Source organism: Patiria miniata, unplaced genomic scaffold (assembly GCF_015706575.1).
Source record: "Patiria miniata isolate m_02_andy unplaced genomic scaffold, ASM1570657v1 HiC_scaffold_3, whole genome shotgun sequence".
Taxonomy (NCBI): Eukaryota; Metazoa; Echinodermata; class Asteroidea; order Valvatida; family Asterinidae; genus Patiria; species Patiria miniata.
The window spans coordinates 18,294,659-18,316,542 of NW_024037069.1; the positions used below are offsets into that span (position 1 = coordinate 18,294,659).

The window sequence follows — 21,884 nt, forward strand, 5'->3', positions numbered from 1 at the left end:
GGTAAAAAAGTTGTGGTTGATGGGATATAGGAAACGTGTATTGTGTGATTGATGAATGTCGACTCTAAAATCTAATTGAATAAAAAATACAAAAGCATTTTTCCTCTTTTTTCTTTATATTGAATAAATAAAGAAAAAGAAAACGCTTTTAGCCCTTTTACATTAATTGGGACCTTTTAAGTTTCTTTAATGAAGAAAAAATAGGGAAACGAAAAAAAACCGATTTTTTTTTTGTTCTTTTTAAAATTTTCCTTCAAATAAACGTTTCGTTTTTCCTTTATCAAGTTCAAGTTAAATTATAAATGAAATCCTGTGCTATTTCGGTTTTTACCCCCAAAACTAGAATTTTGTTTCAATTGCTGTTTTTCTAGCAATATAAATGTTATTCACTTTTGAATCATTTCTTGACAGAATTCGATTTAATTCAATTTGCGGCCCGACAATCATTCGGCTCTGTGATGCTGCGGGGCGCGGTACGGTTCAATAGTGCGCAAAAATAATAATCAGATGGTTTGCAGACGCCCAAAAAAGGTTCAAAAAGTAGTTTATTCGTTAAAACAAAACATACAAATTGAAAATTCGTTGGGAGAAATACTCCATTTTATATAGAGCACGGGCGCACATCTCTGAGCAAAAGAGAAACTAATTTTTGGAAAGAAAAACTTTGGCCACGCCTTTACGCTTTCCAACCGTTGAGGGGGTACTAAACTTATAGCAAGCACCTGTCTTGTACCCTTTTCCTTTGTATTTTTTGCTAAGGTGAGACCAAACGGAACCCCGTCTACTGCTATTTATGTCATCACATGATATTTTTCTCAGCACGAAGCGGAGCTAGAATTTGGAAAGTTTTGCCTGGGTGTTCCCGCAAGTATGACTTTCGTGAATTTAACAAAACATTAACATAATTTACAGATACCTTTGTTCTCTTTTCTACAATAAAACGAACTCTTTCCCGAGTATTTTGACATGGGTTTTCATCAAAAATAAAGTGCCGGCGATGATTTTTTTGGGGGCGGGGTAGGGAACGAGGGGGGGGGGGCTAGAATGCTGTATCCTGATTCCTCTTTTGTTTCACCGCAGTTAGTACAGTTGCAAAAAGCCCCATAAATTTGAGAATGAGATGAATTGAGAAACATTTCCATTGTTTTCTACTAGTAGGCCTAAATTCTGGAATGTCTGGAAAGCGGGCAATCAGATCGTGATCCTTTTAAGTAAGTTCTAGTCCAAAGCAAGCCTAAGACAAGTTGAGTGGACCGTGAATCGGTCCCTAAATTTGTTTTTGCTCATACTGGCACTGCACAGATCAGGCTGGTTCCAAACTTACATTGTCGTCGTCGCAATTTCAAGAGACGGGTATCAGACCTACATGCATGACATGTAGGACTTTTTGCATTTTCTGAATTTAGGCCTAGGCCTAGGCGTACTCCCCTTAAAAAAAAGAAAAACACATCAGAACCAGGAATCAGAAAAAAAAGCGATGAAATATTCTGCAATTAAAATTTAAATATATAGCATTCGATTCAAAACAATAAAGGAAGAAAACTCATAAGTTTAGGGGGAAAATAAATATTTGATTCATTTACTGTTGTGTGTATTTTTGTAAAGAATTCAAGTATCCTCGGACCACCATGGAGTGGACAGCTACCATTCTGGCATTGCTTAGCCTGGCATCCATCATGTTATGTCAGGCAAGTCAAGCCACTAATCCAGATCTCATCAAGTCCATGCCTGGATTGCTGAAGCAGCCAAGTTTTGAAATGTATTCAGGCTATCTGGATGGGACCGGCGCCAATAAATTGCACTATTGGTAGGTGTAAACAGAAGAGGTTTAGATATTTCCCTTTAGATATTGTGTTATTTTGGTAAAATTACGCATTTTCCGGGTGTCCGATCCTCTCCCCTGCCAAAAGCCTCAGGTCAGACTTGCTTGCTTTTCTAGGACCCCTCAGGTGTCAATTTCACAGGGTGTCAATTTCACAGCTGTCATGCAAAAATCCTGGAAGGTCCTGGAATTTAAAGTTAGTAGCCTATCATGGAAAGTTTTGGATAAGTCACAGGATTTTGTTTATTTCACAAGTATTCATGGAAGGTTGATATCCCAAGAAAAAATCAAGGAAAGTTATTGAATTTTGCACAACTCGTAAATGATGATGTGTACAGTGTAACATTTGCCTATCGAAGTCTTCAAGTTTACTATATTTCCTCTGTATGCATGTATACCCCATACTTGTGATGCTTTTTGTGGTGCTCAGTGGTCTTGCGTCAAACTGGAAGGCTGAAACGGAGTGGGGTCCCTTGCCTCTCGAGCAATAGGCCCCTTAGATGACAAAACAGCATAAAAATACAAATGTAGGTCTTGGAAAGCCTTAATTTTGACCTGGAAGCCATGGAATTGTATTTTAAGATATCTGTGGGAAGCCTGACTTCAATGAAGTCAAATAATTCATTTATGCTCCAGTTTTTCATGATTTGCTCTGATGTACCATTCACTACTCTAGACTAATTTACTTGACAGTTTAAAGAAATAAAACTGGGAAGTAGAAAAGTAACCATTAAAAGATTCTGAATGTCTTGCACATTTTATGTATTTACAGAATTCAAAGAAATGTTCCAAAACATATAAATCGTAAATGGATTTTCATGTTTTCATAGGTACATTCAATCACAGCATGCAGTGACGGATCCACTCATCATCTGGCTGAGCAGCGGACCAGGCTGTAGCGCCCTCTATAGTGGCCTGACCAGCAACGGTCCGTTCAGGGTTCAGTCAGATGGCGTCCACCTGGATAACAACCCCAGCAGTTGGAATCTGGTGAGGATTGCAAAGCATGACAGCCACTGCATCGATTGGCCACGTTTTCCTATGGAAAATGCTGCATCCACTTTTATGGACAGTTCCAACACGCTAACAATTCTATCATGAAGGCCCCCTTCAATGGCGAAAAACATTGTGCTAGCTATTGTTCAGATGATCTGTCACGGGGCAGTTTCTTTGTTCATTAGCGTGCACGACGGTTTCTCCATTGAAGGGGGCCTTGTGAGTGACGTAGATGTAGCCAAGTAATTTTGATTCGGTCCAATTCTTGAGATGAAAAGTTCCTTAGGGCAAGGAGTACTCCATTAGCTATGCAGTTGTATGTTGGCGGTTCCCCATTTCACCAATACATGTATCTTTGTTCAAGAGAGCAAGAAAATTGTTTTGGACAGTCCCTTTAATTTGAAAATATCCTCCATTCTTCACCAAACACAATTCATCTTGCATTCATAAATACCTAAGACAGTTTACGCATTCCTATTTGTAGAGAGCCCGTCACGTGGCCGGTCTTAAACGGATGATAAAGACATGGCTTGCTGGTCTTAAACACTTTTCCAGTGTCACAATAAAATGTGGACTCCTAAAAATCCAGGTCCTCTTATCGTTTCATTGGTTGAACGTTCAAAATCCTCACGTAGGCATGCGCAACACTACCAGGGAGTCAGAATTTTATAGTTCTAAATTCAAAACGTAACGCGCCAGGTGCGTTCTGCCAACATCGCGTAGAACATGATAATTACCCTCGCCTCCGGCTCAGGTAATTATTAGCACCCAGACTCTAAGTGGTCTTAAACAGAGTGATAAAAACCTCTGGAGCACACATTTATTCCCTTATTGAGTATTTCTATATTGGGGATATTGAATCATTTGCAGTGGGCTCCGTGCACAAGTACCCCCTCAACGGTAAGATAGGGAGAGTTGGGGGAGACCATTGGGAGACGCATTCGAACGCATAGCCGACGGTGCCTGATGCTCATGTGAAGACGCTATGGCTTTGTGTACTTTCAGAATAAGGCTGCTCATGCGTACTTCGCACCGTGCATGTGCGGAGCAGTACACACCCACAGTGTGTCCCACTGGCACTCTCAAAAGAGGGGGGAAAAAACGCCCTCTCTTGTTTGCGCACAGAGCCCATACAACTATTAGACCAATATTCTAAGACTTTAATCAGTCTCTTTTCCTGTCATTCTTATAGAATGCCAACTTGCTGTACATTGATGCTCCGGTTGGGACGGGCTTCTCCTACTCTGCAAATGACTTATATGCATCAAATGACACTGCGGTAAGCTTGTGACTCGTAACTAAAGTTAGTAGAGCTCTGGTGGTAATTATGAGGTTGCAGGTTCAATGTCAACTTGAGTCAATTTCATTTTCAACTGACGGTAGACAAAGCCGATATTGGAGTGGGTTCTCGATTGTTTGTTTATAAATCAATATTAGCTTTTGCCCTTCACCAATTAATAAACACTGTATATTCAGTGTGTTACCTCCCGAGTGAAAGTGAGAAAAATCATTCGGGTGGGACTCGAACCCACGACCTCCTGCTTTCTAGTGCAGACGTCTTACCACTTGACCACCGAGCTAACGGGATCAGTTGGCTGGTTCAAATCTGATGTTCATGTAGCTGCGGGAGGTAACACACTGAGTACACAGTGTTTATACGTCGGTGAAGGGTAAAACCTAGTTTGATTTACATCACCCCGACACAAGTTCATCTTATAAATTGTTTGTTCATAGGTGAACCACAATTTCACTTCACTGCCTTCCCCCCACCCCTTTTTTTAGTTCCATCGAACGTGAACAAAAGCTAGATTTAAATCTTTTTATCTTTGCTTTCTCTTGTCCACAGCAAATTTTAAGTAAAAAACAAAGACCCAAAGCCCAAAGACTTTATACTACACCATTTCTAAACTTCAATAAAGCTGGCGGCCGTATGTCCGTTACTGAACTCAGAACCTGCAAAGGTTAATAACCATGGAAAGCTCTTGTGTCCGTAAAACCCAGAAATCAATTCCTTAAAACAATCCGAATTTAAACTAATTTTGTGGTGATAGGTTAGTTAAAGTGGCCTTTTTGATAACCTTTTGTTTATTTTATTTGTAGGTGACTGAGGATCACTATCAGGCTCTGCTGTCTTTCTTCACTAAGTATCCCAACAGCACACTGAACAACATCTACCTAGCCGGGGATGGGTATAGCGGTGTCTATGTGCCTCTCCTACTGGCCAAGCTGGATAGTGTCTCACAGAAACTACCACTGCAGTTTGGGGTAAAGATCAAACTTTTATTTGATTCCTAATTTGGCATCAAAAGTCTTTAACAACGGTGTCAATCAGAGCGTTGGTTTCAGTGAAGGTCTCATCACACGTCATCGCAAGTCATCACAAGTCATCGCAAGTCATCGCAAGTCATCACAAGTCATCGCAAGTCATCACAAGTCATCACAAAGTGTATGACGATTTGTCTAGCTTCAAATTAAGTGACCACTTATTCCACTGAACTTTGATAAAAGCATTTTTTTTCACTCTTCACTTCTTGTGATTAACTTGTGATTGACTTGTGATTGACTTGTGATTGACCTGTGATTGACCTGTGATTGACTTGTGATTGACTTGTGATTGACCTGTGATTGACTTGTGATTGACTTGTGATTGACTTGTGACTGGCTTGTGATTGACTTGTGATTGACCTGTGATTGACTTGTGACTGGCTTGTGATTGACTTGTGATTGACTTGTGATTGACTTGTGATTGACTTGTGATTGACTTGTGATTGACTTGTGATTGACCTGTGATTGACTTGTGATTGACCTGTGATTGACTTGTGATTGACTTGTGATTGGTTTGTGATTTGACTTGTAATTGACTTGTGCCTGACTTGTGATTGACTTGTGATTGACTTGTGATTGACTTGTGATTGACTTGGGTGATTGACTTGTGATTGGTTTGTGATTTGACTTGTAATTGACTTGTGCCTGACTTGTGATTGACTTGTGATTGACTTGTGATTGACTTTTGATTGACCTGTGATTGACTTGTGACTGGCTTGTGATTGACTTGTGATTGACTTGTGATTGACTTGTGATTGACTTGGGTGATTGACTTGTGATTGGTTTGTGATTTGACTTGTAATTGACTTGTGATTGACTTGTGATTGACTTGTGATTGACCTGTGATTGACTTGTGATTGACTTGTGATTGACTTGTGCCTGACTTGTGATTGACTTGTGATTGACCTGTGATTGACCTGTGACTGGCTTGTGACTGACTTGTGATTGACTGTGTGATTGACCTGTGATTGACTTGTGATTGACTTGTGATTGACTTGGGTGATTGACTTGTGATTGGTTTGTGCTTGACTTGTAATTGACTTGAGATTGTAAGACAAGATAAGTTTGCGGTAGCACCATGTGAATAAATCTCTTTTGTGAGTATGTGTGGTTCTGAAAAGAACCGGAGGGCCTTGAGATTGGCTTGTGATTGACTTGTGATTGACTTACTTACAGCTTTAGGTCCCAATTTTCCCCAAACTATCGAGAACAGATGTTTACACTTCAATGAGCGTTAATATATTCTGATTCTTATTTCGTGCAGGGCTTTGCTGTTGGTAATCCACACACCAGTCAAGTCTTGCAAGACAATTCACTGATCGGTTTTGCATATCACCATGGCATCATTGGGGAACAGTAAGTAGTACAGTCTGGCACCCGTTTCATTTGTGTACTTTGCAAATGCAAAGAGTGAGAGGTACACTATCTCACGTCGCTTATACTGTCATCACGTGGCAATAAGCCAAATGAGTACAAATGGCATCAATTCAAGTTTTGACATTTCAAAGAACTGAATTGTTAACAACGGCATCAGGTTATTGTGGGTCTCTGAAGTGTTGGAGAAATGTTACAATTTTCAATTCATCATCAAATTATTATATGTTGACTTTGCTCTCATCTTATGGAATTAGGACACAGTTAATATTCAGTATTTTAAAAAAAAAAATTCAATTCAATTATGACCACTTTCTGCTTTTTTTTCTTTTTTAATGAGAATAAGAAAATGATGAATAAAAATTAAGAAATGATGTAAAAAAAAATTAAGATAATAAATGATATTTTTTTTTGTTCAGGCTGTGGGCTGAGCTCAACATATCTTGCTGTTCTCAAGGGAAGTGTAATTTCCACAACAACACCAATAAGGAGTGTGTTAGTGCGGTAAGTAGATTTTGTGCCAATTGGGAAAGTTGTTTGGCCTAAATTGATCACCAATTTCTTTACAAAAATTTCTTCAAGATAAGTCTGAGGCTACTAAATGCATCTTTTGCAATGCAAATCTAAAAGGGAAAAACTAAGACATTAACCCTCCTATGCAAACTTACATTCTATGCCAAGTTGTCCTTTCAGTCAAATTCAATCAAGTGACTGTTTTAACAGTTAACAGCTGCCAGACTACATAAAGCAGGACTGACTGGCTGTGACTGTTTATGTAACTTGATACTATGCTTTGACTGTAGGTGAATGATAAGGCAGCTGTGCCCACCACTTGCCTGCTTTTGTCTGTTGACTGAATTTGACTTGCCACAGTGCTTGCTCAAAATGTAATCTGACTGTTGGTGACAAGCCTGTTTAATAGTCACGCTCAGAATGTGACTTTGACAATTTTTTTTTTCACACAGGTAAACCAAACAGTTAACGATGTAATCAACATTGGCATCAATCCATTCAAAGTCAACGGTGACTGCGCCGGCGGGGTACCAGTGGCTGCAGGAATGATGGGTAAAAATGGCTTCTACCATTATGCACCAGGGGTGCAGCACATATTCGCCAACAACGATTTTGCGCAGGAGCAACAGAAGGTACATACAATTTAAATAAGTCCATCAAGTTGCATGCCCCTTTAATGTTTTCATCTTTTTTGAATCCAGTATTAACGGGATTCCACTCAGGAAGATTAAATGCAAATCTTATTGATGTTACTGCTGTCACAATTGAAATAATAAACCCAACAACTTGCCTGCTCCTTTAATGTTTTAACCGTTAACAGAGAATTAAAGGGATTCCTTCATGGAAGCTTAGCCCAGATCATACTGCTGTCACAGTAGAACTGAATAATCACTGCCTGTACCTTTAATGTTTTTGTTGTTTGTAATAGAGTATTAAAGGGATTCCTTCGTGGAAACTCAAAGCAGATCTGACTTGCGTTGATACTACCCCCGTGACTACCTACTTGAATAATGCCTTAGTCCGTTCAGCTCTGCATATAGTTGACCAGTCACCCAAGTGGGAAGTATGCAAGTGAGTACAGGAAGCAGAGGTGGTTATGGGTAATTTGATGCATTTTGGGTAACAAGGTATGCCAATCACGCAAGTGGGAGGCAGCGGCGTAACTAAGGTTAAACTTTTAGGGGGGGGAGGCAATTTTTCAAGGGGGGCACTAAAGGAAACTAAATTGTTTTTATACAATTCAAGATTTATTGTGGGTTTTTTTTTTTTTTGGGGGGGGGATCCGGGGGCCATAGACCTCCGGTGGGGGGCACGTTCTCCCCCTGTTTATACGCCACTTGTGTGCAATTAAGTACAGCAGGCAAAGGTGCTTAGGTAATTTTATTGTTTCACTCAGAATCGGAGGTCTGTTGGCTCCAAGAGTTGAATCGGACCGATTTCTTCCTCAAATTTGGTTTGTACATGAACAGTTAAATATTGGAAATAGTATACAAGTATTGACTGCTTCAAGTGGTGTAGTAAAACTAGCCTCCCGAGGTGATACATGAAACATTTTTTTCCCGAGGCAAAGCCGAGGGAAAATAGAATGTTCCATGGATCACCTCGAAATGAAGCAGTCAGTATTTGTTTTATTACACCTTTCTCACAGATCTGCTTGATTTTAAGAAATGACTGATTAATGTAATCGAAGTTCAATTAAAATGTACTTCTATTTGAATAGGAAATTAGTGGGAAATTTCCTTGCATTTTTCCAAACTACCCCTTCACGAAATATTAGAACACAGCCATGTACATGCTGTAGCGCTAGCGCTTTTAATACGCACACCCGTATGCATAGTACTCTGGTTGTTGAGGGTATAGTACTTTTTGCTGTGCACAGTAAGATAGCGAAAATAGCGAATGCCATGTGACTCTCTCTTGGCCAATCAAGATGCAGAATCTGTGGGTGAGATGTTGTAATAGTGTCTACGTAGAAAGATCCAACGTTTCAGTTGTAATTTTTGTGTCTGTTCCTATTTAGTGCCACTGTGTATCAGCTATACACCCAGCAGTATCCCGACATGTCCAGTGTATACACGGATCTTCTCAACACATTTGTAAGTACCATCGTTTTAAAAGTTAGATTACCACATTCACAACTAGCATGCGTACCAGTCACAAAATCATGATACAGATTGGGTACAGTTGGTTGAAAATCAGTTGCACGCTTTTAATGCCATGCATGGACATGAACCCTACACATGCGATTTGTCCTTCTTGTGGTTCTTGTGAGTAGGCTACGACTGCCATAAACAGATCTGGCCTCTTGATCTACTAGACTCAAGAAATCAGTCCAATACTTGTCTAAGAATATGCCCTCTCTGTATTACTGAAGGGTTGAGTAGCCACACAGTCCAAGGAACGTTAAGGTAATTTTTGATAATAAACAAATGAACAATTTCAAAACCACTCCATGACCAACTGGGCCCTATTTGAGAAGAGGACGAGGGCGCTGTTACAACGGCACTTTCTGGGTATCAACTCTAGAGAAATCCTGTTTATTGAAGTAATTTACTCAATTCCAAAAACTAAACATGGAAAACAATGTCATTTTTGAGCTGTAGTATTGTGTAAACTGAGGTGAATTATCTTCGCTCCTCTATTGATTATAGTTGCAGCGCCCTGTTCGTCCAAGAATTGAGGATTGGAACTTCCAAAGAGGCAATTTTTTTTTAGCAAATGAGGACGTTATAAAGACGTCAATTTGGGGTACACAGTGACATGAATCTCGGTTTTTTTATGCAAGCTTATGTGTTACTATGATTCAATTTCGACAATCTCCAGTTTTTAGATTGGAGCGAAGGTGCTGAAGTGCCTTGAGAAAATTAATGTGATATTTCCATTGTTTGTAACGAGAATATGGCATTGTTATGGCATATCTCGTTAACTGACTGATAAGGGCCAATGATCGCTGTCATTCCTTCCATCATGATGTGTTTCTCCATCTCGCAGAAATATCGTCTGCTAGTCTACAGCGGTGACCAGGACGCTACACATAACTTCCTGGGCAATGAGTGGTTCGTGACTGGTCTAGGCCGGCAGGCGGAGGTCCAGTGGCGTCCCTGGCTGTTCAAGAACGCTCTAGGTCAAGACCAGGTAGCGGGGTTTGTCAAGGAATACGATAACATCGCCTACCTATCCATCAAGGTAAAAGTGTACGTTTGAACTCCTTGCATACTGTGAGCCAAATATAAAGAGGGATGATAAGCTGGCAATATATCGGAAGTATTGGTTTGGACATCATGGTGCATTGTGGTGGGACCTTGCTGCATTGAGCCATCAATACCGGTGCATAAACTACCAATTCTGAGACTAGTCCCATTCAACAAAGCCACCGTTGTATCCTGACACAATTGGCAATCACAGACTCTGAAGCAAATTGGCCTTGGGAATCTTTTACTCGTTCACCTTGTTACACTGGGTAGGCTGCTCACTTGGACAAGTGTTGCATGCTGTTGCGTGGGGTAGGGCTCTAGATCAAGGTATCCTGGAGAGTTAGGGTTAAGACAATTAATTCATTACTCATAGAGTTACTAACAGGCTTTACCCTACACAGAAGTGTTGTCCCACAGCTTGTGAAAACAAATCGCAAGTTGGTTTTGGTGGGACTGGAACCTGTCACAAGCAACAAGTGTTTAAACTCCCTGGGCCTTTTTGCTAGGATGTAGCCTCAATCCTGCAAATTCCTCCATTATTTCTTGAATATGGTCCGTGGAAGGGTGACCACTGTCAATATGTTGAGGCTTGGCCAGTGACATCCTGGAGCAGTACGGAGGATTTCAAGCATACTCCAGGCGTATTATTTATGCATGGCTGAGCAAAAACAACACAAGGTCCCACCCAAGACCTTGTCAAAGTGCATCCTAAGAAATCAGTAACGCACTTTGGCCATGTAACTTCAATCCTCCAAATTATTCCACTTTGGCAAAGAGGATTTTGAAGGATTCAGGGCGGTTAGGGTTAACTACAGTGGAATATCTTTGGCACAGTTCATTTGAATAACGTGCAAGTTAACTTCGTGGATGTGTAGTTGAGTCCATCACAAGTCCATCACAAGTAAATCACAAGTCCAGTCACAAGTAACAAGGGGTGAACAGTAGTAACAAAGGAATGTTTTTGTCGCAGTTCATTTGAATAGATTGTGTCTTGACTTGGGACTGGAGGACTTGTGATGGACCCATCAACAACACTGTCAAACAGGGTCAGCTGGCCGATTTCAATCTAATAAGCAGTGGATACATCGTTAACATTTTCTGATTTTCTATTCCTTTTTAATATATTTTTTTTTTATCAGAACGCGGGTTTCTGGGCACCACAGGACCAGCCTCTCGCAACCAGCCTACTCATCTATAACTTCATCTACAAGAGGCCTTACTAAGACATCAACAACGCAGGATTGAGGAAGGTAGAACCCAGCTACAGCATTACGTATGTCTTGATGACTCTTGAAAGTTTCATTCAAAAGTTTGTGCCATTGGATTCTTGCATAGTGGTGAATTTAGGAGTCGGCAAGGTTCCTAGCAAAACGCCAAGGACAAATACATGTAAAAAAAAACCTCCGAGTGCAATAGCACCGTCTTTCTTACTTAATCTGCCAATAAAAAAATGATATTCCAAAAACATTAATTGATTTTGGCAACAATTCCTTATTAGACAATTGAGTTGTGCATGAGGTAATGTAATTACTATAACTGACGTATTATTAGCATTGAATGCCGAGACTGCCTTCAAACTTTCCTTCTGGTTCGGAGTCGAACCCCCACCCTCCTGCTTACTGGTGCAGTTGTCTTACCCACAGGACCACCAATAGATTTACCGGGTGGGATATATTTTTGGGTGTAGGGATATATTTTGGTGTAGGGATATATTTTGGTGCATGTTGTTTTTATATTGTCATTCAATATTTTGTGGTAATTTTAAATAATATGTTTTTGATAGGTGGATTATAGTATGAAAATCATACAAGGGAATTATAGTGTGTATATATTGTGAATGTTTGGTTTATAACCAATAAAGTAAGTCTGTAGGAACTCATTTTTGTTTTTATTTCGGCGCAGCTGAAATTTGAAAGTGTATTGATACTTGTGTATTCATGTAAGAGTCTAGCATATACGTCTAGAACTGTTTATTTTATTTTATTTCAGACAACACATGTTCAACTGAAGAAAACAGACTTTGCACCAACAGTTTGATCTTTCAATTTTTTATTGACTTAAGAAGTTCCACATAAAAGCAATAGTAGAAACTGTTTGCACCCGTAAAAAAAAAAAAAAACACATTTCAGCCATTAACATCACATGATGCTTACATTATACGTGTAGGGTACAAATATAACGAAGGTTTCTTAAGTAGTACTTTGTACAGTTTATATATTCTTTTATACAGCATGTAAACAGCAATGTAAAAAAAACATTTTTCTGGATTTACTTGACAATTCTTTTCTTACTGGCCTTTACACTTTTGAATCACGTAGTTATCTTTAAGGTTAGCCTCAGGCTGTCCTGTGATTTGATCGCTCTACAACGGAACTAGCCTTGGTCAAGGCACTCGTTGATAGTGTCCGTGATGGTAGCTGTGCGCTATACAGTGCGAGAACGAACATTCGTTCTTTGCCATCTGATTTGCATATTGTAGCCACGTGAGGTCGCTGTTTGCACTTCGTACAGTGCTTAGCCCGCAACTAGTGTTTGTGTTTTTTAGCGGCAAGATACCATCCAGGACACAATCGACGTAAAACCTTGACAAAAACTAGTTTTGTCATGGGCCAAGCAATTTGACATGAGGCTAGCCCAAAGCCTACAAGCCATTTTACAAAGATGTTCCACCTTAGCAAAAAATGATAGGCGATAAACAAAACTGGCACCTTGTTGCTTACAGCTACATGTACATGTACAGGCAGGTCAACTGGTAGCACCTCATGTATGATATATGCAACCCACTTTTTTCTATACTTTTACACAATATTTTTATGACACCTTAAATTAAACTCTTTACAGTAATTTGTAATAAGTTAAAATATGATAGGGTAGTTCAAAGGTAATGGTTGTTGACATGTTAACCTTTTTTTACTTGAAACTTGGTTGGGATGTTGACAGTAAAAATTTGTCTGGAAAAGAGGAATAGACCCTGCTTTTGTTCAACAGGGGTGCACGTGAGTTTAGGGCTCGTTCAATGACGGCCATCTCTGTAGGAGTGCAACTACGTATTTTAACAATCTAGCATGCATTGCGCAGTGTTGAAAATGTTCCAAACACGCGTGCTTGTTGCTCGAAATGTGTTCGAAATACGACGCAGCCGATGCGCGTTATGCAAGTTGACGCTCAAAATGCCGATGCACGTGGATTTCTGTAGGAAATGACGTCATTTGAACGAGACCTATACCTGGGCCCAATTCCATGGCGCTGCTTAACAGTTAGCAGAAAAGTTGTGCTTAGCATAGCAGAAAAATTTGCTAACCTTAAGCACTATTTCACGGCGTGTGTGTGCTAACGGTCGCGCTTGCATGGAGATTTCTATTGTTACGTCAAGTTAAGCAAATTTTTCCTCTGAGGTTAGCGTGCCTTTTGCTGTGCTTACTGCTTACGGTCTCCATGAAATAGACAGAGGCTCTGTTAGCAGAAAATCCTGTGCTTAGCAGCGCCATGAAAATGGCCCCTGTTGTGCATTCATTGTTAATGAATTAACATAACAAAACACCTCAAAGATGGCAGCTGAATGCAACTGTTCTATATACATGTAATGCTGAAGGCTTTTAAAATGACAATTTTGGGCTTTTATGTTTCAGCATTGTAATTAATTATGTCGTTCAGTACTAAAGGCAGTTTTAAACACCTATTTTTCGTATTACAAAGTTATACTTTATTCACAAAACGGTGATATTTGATGCTCAGCATAATTATGTATTTAAAATTAAATCAATTATGGGCATGATGCCGTGTCCACTGTATTCATCATGATGTTAAATTTTCTGATATTAAATAACAACCTATGAATTATCAATTTGTGTGTTTCTGTGTTGGCTTACCACTTTGAAGAAGAGCATTGTAAATGCATAAAAAAATATTGCCACAACAAGAACTTAATTACAAATTCCCTCATCCTTAAATTGTTGGAAATGTTCAGATCACAGTTTTCTGTTTAAGTTATCAGGGCTTTTAATTTAAGGATCTTACTGGCATCAACTCAAATGCATTTCAGTATGACACAACTTTATTGGGCAGGTCTTGTACAGTCATGCATAGTATAAACAACATAAAAGAATGCACTATTTATAGTAGAGTTACAATGTACAGAAAGGCACAGAGAAGTAATATACAACTGAAAAAAAAATGCCATAACTTATTACACGAAGGTAAGAAATAGTTCGCACACAGGCCAGGAATTAGTTTTTCCCAAACAACATCGTATGGATAATTGTTGAGCGCCCTCTACGATACGCCCTCTACATATGCAGGTATTCGCTCATAACCCCCCCCCCCCCCCCCCCCTGCAAACGGGGCACTGGGACACGCTGATGAGCTTCACAGAATCTTGTGAAGGAAGTGGGGATGGCATTCTGGGTAATTTATCATGACCTGTGTATAAAGACATCTGGCTGCAGCTGTTTAAGACCGCAGTTAGCCAATGCGTGCAAATGCTGTCCGAAAACTTGCTCACAGAAATGCATACATTCCACACCGGATGTGATTTCTTTTTCATTGCAGACCATGGGGACAAATTTTGAGCGTCGCATAATATGCCATTTGACCCTTCGTGAATTCGAAACGGAGCCTGAGCAAGTGACGGGAATTGAAAATTTTCAAAACATAAGTTTTACAGATTTTCCCACATCGTTATGCTTTTCAACGAAAAAAGCATTTATGAATGGGAATAAAAGAGTGATGACTCGGTCTTAACGGCCATTTAAAACATTGCAGGGTCGTGGCCGTGATGACTTGCAGGTCACAGGTCACGCAAAATCTATCCAATCAGAAAAACCTCGGAGCGTACTCCCCATTTGCTTATGTCGGTTGGGGAAAAAATGTGCGGCCAGGACACCCATGCAGTCATGTTTTACTATACTCATGAGGACCGTCCATTGTTCCCTTTTGTTCCCTTAAATTTGTTTGTACTCTTAACTTTTTCTCAACAGCTCCCATAAGGTTTGTACAGGTCCTCGGGGTCATTGTTGTCGCACACACCCCATTGTCCCAAGCCCTCAGTCGTATAGGATAACCTGTACACACATTCTCGTTCCGTAGTTGTTCCGTTAGTCCCCATGGTACTATAGGGACCAAAGACGCTGTGGGGACGGCAGAAAGTCCCCATAACTCGGTCCTAAATTGCCTAACAATAAAAAACTTCCCCATAACAACATTTTGATAACACAGATTTTATTAATTAAGAGAAACGGCATGACGGCCGAGTACATGAATGCTTGAAAAAACACCGGATGCAGCACTAACACTACAGACAATGCACTTTTAGCCCCAGATTGTGGTTGATGGAAGTGCTCAAGAGTGCAAACACAATGTGTTGACACAGCCAATCCATTTATTGGTCCTTGACAACATACATGATGGAGAGATATGCGCAAACATTTCAAGCTGCGAAGATATCACAGCGTCATCTTCAACATACGTAGCTTCGTTGACGACCCAGTGAACATCGCAGAAATGTACCAGTAACAATTCTGTTTTATCAAAACTGATACATTACAGGCAGAAACGAAAGATCCAATTTTTCAACAAGCGTCGATACATCTGTCTTCTCACTTACAGTTTTCAGATGAATAATCAATAGTGATGCTAGCCATTTACAGAAATACCAACTGGATTTCGGAATGAGGCGATTCGAGCACATACCTCAGTAACTAGCAGTTCACCAACGACCAAGCACGCGAAAAAAGGAAAAGTACATTGCCAGGCTTATCATTGTGGAATCTGACCTCACATCCAAGATACATGTAGATCTACTGTGTTGCCAAAGATAGCGTCAGATGGAAACATATAGTGGCTGCCTGCTGTGCAATCGACTGACGGCGAACTTAATGACAATGGACAAGGGATTATTTGGAACTGACACGTACACAAAATAACCGTCGATAAAAAAAACACTTCTAAATGTGGAAATTTACTTGGCTTTGAACATCTCTTGAACAACATCAGCTATTGGATTCAAGTTTGGAACTCTTTGATTCCTTGAAATTTGGCAACTTGAATCAAAATGAACATTTCCACAGCTCCGCCTAGCTTTTCTCCAGCCTTCATTGGTTTTCGTACCAGTTTCCTCAGCCTGATTGGACTGCTAATAATCACAGGCAACATTCTCTCCATTGCCGTGACGCACAGTGTGCGGGAAATCGCGGACAGCACAAAAGTCCTGATGACATCACTAGCTATCTACGATCTCCTGGTCGGCTTGCTAACGATGATTTTCGTTGTGACTTCCTCGGCCATGAACCGATGGCCCTTTGGTGATTTCCTGTGCCAATCGGTTACGGCCCTATCCTTCACAGCATTGTGCATGTCGGGAACTTCTCTTGTTTTTCTGAATATCGAGCGATGCATTGCTGTCACCCGACCCTATCGTTTCCCCGTTTGGTGTTCCAGACGCCGTGTTATAACCCTCGTTCTCGTAACATCATCATTCATCTTAACATCAGCTTTCCTTACACCGTTTATTTTTGAAACATCTTCCGTTTACATCCCTGCTGTAGCCTTTTGCTTTGACGATAATGGTTCTGCACTGACTAATACTTTGATTCTTGTTTTCTTGCTAATACTACCCGTAATTCTGATGTCGGCCGTTTACTTCCACCTTATCAAAATTAGTCGTGAGCACGAACGCCGCAGGAACAACGGCCTCGATGATGCGAACAATCACTATGACAACAAGGCCCTGAAGACATTCTTAGTTGTGACTTTAACCGTTTGCTTTTGTTTTCTGCCCGTCCTGATCACTCGAACTGTACAGGCATATACCAGTGTGAAAATCCCTGACTGGTTACTGTGCACTGTCTACTGGCTTTCCATATGCAACAGTGGTTTCAATGTCTTCATATATTGCCTTTTCAATCAGTCGTATCGTCGGACGGCTAAGAAAATGATTGTTGGGCTACTTTCCTTCCATAAAAGTTCAGTAGCTCCAATGAACATCCCAGTATGACGGATAGGAATGAAATACTAACAACAGACGAAAATGCAAATACAAAGGCCTTAAATGAGAATTTGTTCAAAACTGTTACAATTCACCAGAGTAAGGGGTGATAAATCACTGTCAGGTTTTCAAGCACACCCAGGGAAAAAGTAGGACAACAGTACGATCAAAATAAAAAAAATTACAAAGGACAAAAGTAGGGCTTTGGAGGACAAAATCAGGATAAAACTATTTTTTGCGGGCTTTCAGGACTACTTTTCATTGATAACGGTACTCACCCATGTCTACAGCATCATTAACCTCATTTTGGCATGTTCTGTACTCACAACACTTGTGCTCCATCCTCAACTAAGCTCTTGGAAGTACAGTTGCAGTACTCCTGTGCTCAAGCCTACCATTGTGTGATTAAAATATGAAAGTGTGTAACACTGTCATGAGAAATATTCAATGAGATTTCATTTTTGGAGTTGTGGGACAAAGTAGAAAAAAAGTAGGAATTTCAGTAAAAAAAGTAGGAAAAGTAAGGGCAGGGTAAAAAAACAATAGGAAAAAGTATGAATAATTGAAAGCCTGAATTATGTTACTCTTATGCAGGATGACTTGAAAAAAGCTAACAAAATGTTTAAACCGGAGTTTTTGGTAGCTTTAAAACAGGCAAATTTTTCCTAAACAAAAACAATCATAGTGTTACGGAAAGTTGTCACTACAGGAAAAATCTTCAATGAAAATTTGCTCAGCAGTATTTTCTCCTTAACAGCTTTATGAAATTGTGCCTGGAGGCATTGGTAACTGACTGCACAGACAGTAGTGTTGTAGTACTCGGTACTCAAGTACTACTCGAGTACTTTTTTTTTAGAGTACTTGTACTCGTACTCTTATGTCAAAGTACTTGTACTCGAAATGATGGTACTAGTACTCGGGCAGCAAAGTACTCATACTCAACATGTCGAAATTGTACTCGATCATCAAATACTTGTACTCCAATAGCAGTACTGGAAAAAAAATTGTATAGCTTGACTTACCACGGCCTTATTTTATCGACATTTTCAGTTTGAAATGGTTGATTGACTTTCGGAGAAATCAAAGTTTCCTGATTTTTCTCTGTGCACGTCTGGACAAACACATTCAACAGCTAGCCGTGAGTGGGTCTGTATATTGGTCTGACTGGGCCTGGGCCAATTACGCACAATTTGCCATTTGTCATGGCCGTATTCAGAAATAGAAGTACATGTACTCGTACTCGTACCCGTTTATGGAATACAATACTCGTACTCGGAAGTACTTGTACTCGTACTCGGAGACCTGTACTTGTGCTCGGGGGAGTACAAGTACTCGTACTCGTACACTTTAGTACTCGGCAGTACTCGGTACTCGGTACTCGGAAAAAAGTACTCGACTACAACACTGACAGACATTAATGAACTAAAAAGTATAATTACCCCCCCCCCCAAAAAAAAACCAGACTGTTTTCACATGACAGCTAAGAACGCTTACACAAAAAGACACCAGCTGCAGCACAGGCACCAGAAATTAAGATTCGCAAGAGAATCAAGTCTGAGCCGCTGACATTAAGCTGTGCTGCTTTGCCATTTAGTGGCTAGTAGAGTGGCACTTTAAGGTGGCATCCATCATTTGCAGTTTGTGCATTATGTTCATTTGAAGCAACAAAAGTGATGAAAATTTAAAGACGGGTGCTGAACAATTTATCTGATGAAGTTTCAGCTCAGTGAATGCTGTATACCCTGAGAAAACAATATTCTAGGATCTCAATTTCAAATCAAAAGTTGCCGAGTCACGTTTTGAATTGGGCCTGAATTCAGGGTCCAAGACACCTTCTCACTGAGCTGATTACAGCTACGCGATGTCGCACACTGAACCGACAAATGATAGCAACCGCAGGCAGCATCGTGTCAACGCCTTGCGTGCGCTTCGCCGAATTAAAAACCGAACGACCGGTACTAAACAGAGATTTCCTACGATGCGTCTCTAGAAGCATTACTAGTCCTATTACAATAATTAGGTCAATTACTTTTTGGATAGCTGCAAATGATGGACTGTATCTTTAAAGAAAAACAGAACTGGCGGCTATCCGGAAAGCCATCAACTCTAGCCTTACCCAGTTTCACCAGTACCAGTTGATTGATTCAAAGATGATCTCGTCGTCGTTTTAAAATCAGGCCAGAATTCCTTTTATCCCGATCAAGTCAACAATTACAGTAATTTATCAACCAAATTTGCAAATTGGACCCTTCATCATTCCTCCGATTCATTCAAGTCAAGCGGAACGACGACTACATTTAGCCCCTGACTTTGGTTGATGGAAATGCTCAAGAGTGCAAACACCATGTGTTGACACAGCCACACCATTAATGGGCCCTTGACAATATACATGACGGAGAGATATGCACAAACATCTCGAGCTGCGAAGATATCACAGCGTCATCTTCAACATACGTAGCTTCATTGACGACCCAGTGAACATCGCAGAAATTTACAATTCTGTTTTATCAAAACTGATAAATTACAGGCAGAAACAAAAGATGCCTTTTTCAACAAGCGTCGGTACATCTTTCTTCTCACTTACAGTTTTCAGATGAATAATCAATAGTGTGGCTAGCCATTTACGGAAATATCAACTGGATTTTGGAATGAGGCGATTCGAGCACATATCTCAGTAAGCAGTTCACCAACAACCAAGCATGCGGAAAAAGGAAAAGTACATTGCCAGGCTTATCAGTGTGGAATTTGACCTCGAATCCAAGATACCTGTAGATCTACTGTGTTTCTAAAGATAACGTCAAATGGAAACATATCGTGGCTGCCTGCTATGCAGTCGACTGACGGCGAACTTGATGACAATGGACAAGATTATTTGGTACTGACACGTACACAAAATAACCGTCGATAAAAAAAAGCACTTCTAAATGTGGAAATTTACTTGGCTTTGAACATCTCTTGAACAACATCAGCTATTGGATTCAAGTTTAGAACTCTTTGATTCCTTGAAATTTGGCAACTTGAGTCAAAATGAACATTTCCATAGCTCCGCCTAGCTTTTCTCCAGCCTTCATTGGTTTTCGCACCAGTTTCCTGAGCCTGATTGGACTGCTAATAATCACGGGCAACATTATCTCCATTGCCGTGACGCACAGTGTGCGGGAAATCGCGGACAGCACAAAAGTCCTGATGACATCACTAGCTATCTACGATCTCCTGGTCGGCTTGCTAACGATGATTTTCGTTGTGACTTCCTCGGCCTTGAACCGATGGCCCTTTGGTGATTTCATGTGCCAAACAGTTACGGCCCTATCCTTCACAGCATTGTGCATGTCGGGAGTTTCTCTTATTTTTCTGAATATCGAGCGATGCATTGCTGTCACCCGACCCTATCGTTTCCCCGTTTGGTGTTCCAGACGCCGTGTTATTACCCTTGTTTTCGTAACATCATCATTCATCTTAACAGCAGCTTGTGTTATACCGTTTATCTTTGAAACTTCTTTCGTTTACATCAATGTCATAGCTACTTGCTTTTACGATAACAGTTCTGCATTGGTTAATATTTTGGTCCTCGTTTTCTTGCAAATAATACCGATAATTCTGATGTCGGCCGTTTACTACCGTCTTATCAAAATCAGTCGTGGGCACGAACGCCGCCAGAACAACGGCCACGATGATGCGAACAATCACTATGACAACAAAGCCCTGAAAACATTCTTAGCTGTGACTTTAACCTTTTCCTTTTGTTTTTTGCCCGTCGTGATCACTCGAACTGTACAGGCTTATACCAGCGTGAAAATCCCTGACTGGTTACTGTGCACAGTCTACTGGCTTTCCATATGCAACAGTGGTTTCAATGTCTTCATTTACTGCCTTTTCAATCGGTCGTATCGTCGGACGGCTAAGAAAATGATTGTTGGGCTACTTCCCTGCTGTAAAGGTTCAGTAGCTCCAATGAACATTCAACTATGAATGAAAACTTCTGACAGGTGGATGTGAAATACGAACAACGGACAATAATGCAAATTCAAAGGCGTTAAATAAAAATCTGTTTAAAATTGTTACAATTGTGTTAATGTAACACAGGATGACTTGGAAAAGCTAGCAATGAAAATTATGTTTAAAAGCTAGAGTTTTTGGTAGCTTTAAAAAAGACACATTCTTCCAAAAAAAAATATATTAATATTGTTACGGAAATTGTCACTATAGGAAAAATCTTCATTGAATAATACTGTTTTTAATTAAGGCCAAAAAAAAATAATCTGTCTATGGTCAGACCGAAATTCTGGAATTGATGCGGCGACGCATTTTTTTGTGTGTTTTTTTTTGGTGGTTTTTTTTTTTTTTCAAGCTTCAATTGTACAGACAAGGTGGGTACTATTTTGCTTTTTTATGTCCTCATTATACATTGGTGTCCTCCATAATATTCCTTGGTGCCCTTTATCATTTGCCTTGGTGCAATTTCCCTATTCCTTGGTGCTCCTTGGTACAAAAATTTGAGGTGGTGCGGCAATAGAGGGCGCTGTTGTAGCTTCCATGTTAATTTGAAGAAAAAAAAAGGTTGACGCGCATGATTAAAATCGACGCGCGCGCTGACCAGTGACCGAGTATTTGTTTTTTGGCCTAAAAGATCATGTCATCTTGACAATTAATGATGTTTGTAAGTTCATAAGTTTGTTGT

At 40.2% G+C, this 21,884-nt stretch overlaps 2 protein-coding genes across 2 annotated transcripts; both read left to right on the forward strand.

The window, feature by feature from the left end:
• The first annotated feature begins 765 nt into the window (after positions 1-765).
• On the forward strand, positions 766-12,331 carry LOC119737921 (lysosomal protective protein-like). Its single transcript, XM_038212582.1, has 12 exons — positions 766-868; positions 1,606-1,807; positions 2,653-2,812; positions 4,011-4,097; positions 4,919-5,083; positions 6,408-6,499; positions 6,937-7,021; positions 7,483-7,662; positions 7,959-8,101; positions 9,051-9,126; positions 10,022-10,216; positions 11,364-12,331. Exons 2-12 carry the CDS (start codon positions 1,629-1,631, stop codon positions 11,445-11,447), a joined length of 1,446 nt encoding a protein of 481 aa, XP_038068510.1. The 5' UTR covers positions 766-868; positions 1,606-1,628; the 3' UTR covers positions 11,448-12,331.
• A 7,888-nt stretch (positions 12,332-20,219) lies between these two features.
• LOC119738729 (beta-1 adrenergic receptor-like) lies at positions 20,220-21,459 on the forward strand. The gene has a single exon (XM_038213664.1). The coding sequence runs from the start codon at positions 20,234-20,236 to the stop codon at positions 21,173-21,175; it is 942 nt and encodes a 313-aa protein (XP_038069592.1). The 5' UTR covers positions 20,220-20,233; the 3' UTR covers positions 21,176-21,459.
• The last annotated feature ends 425 nt before the right edge of the window (positions 21,460-21,884 follow it).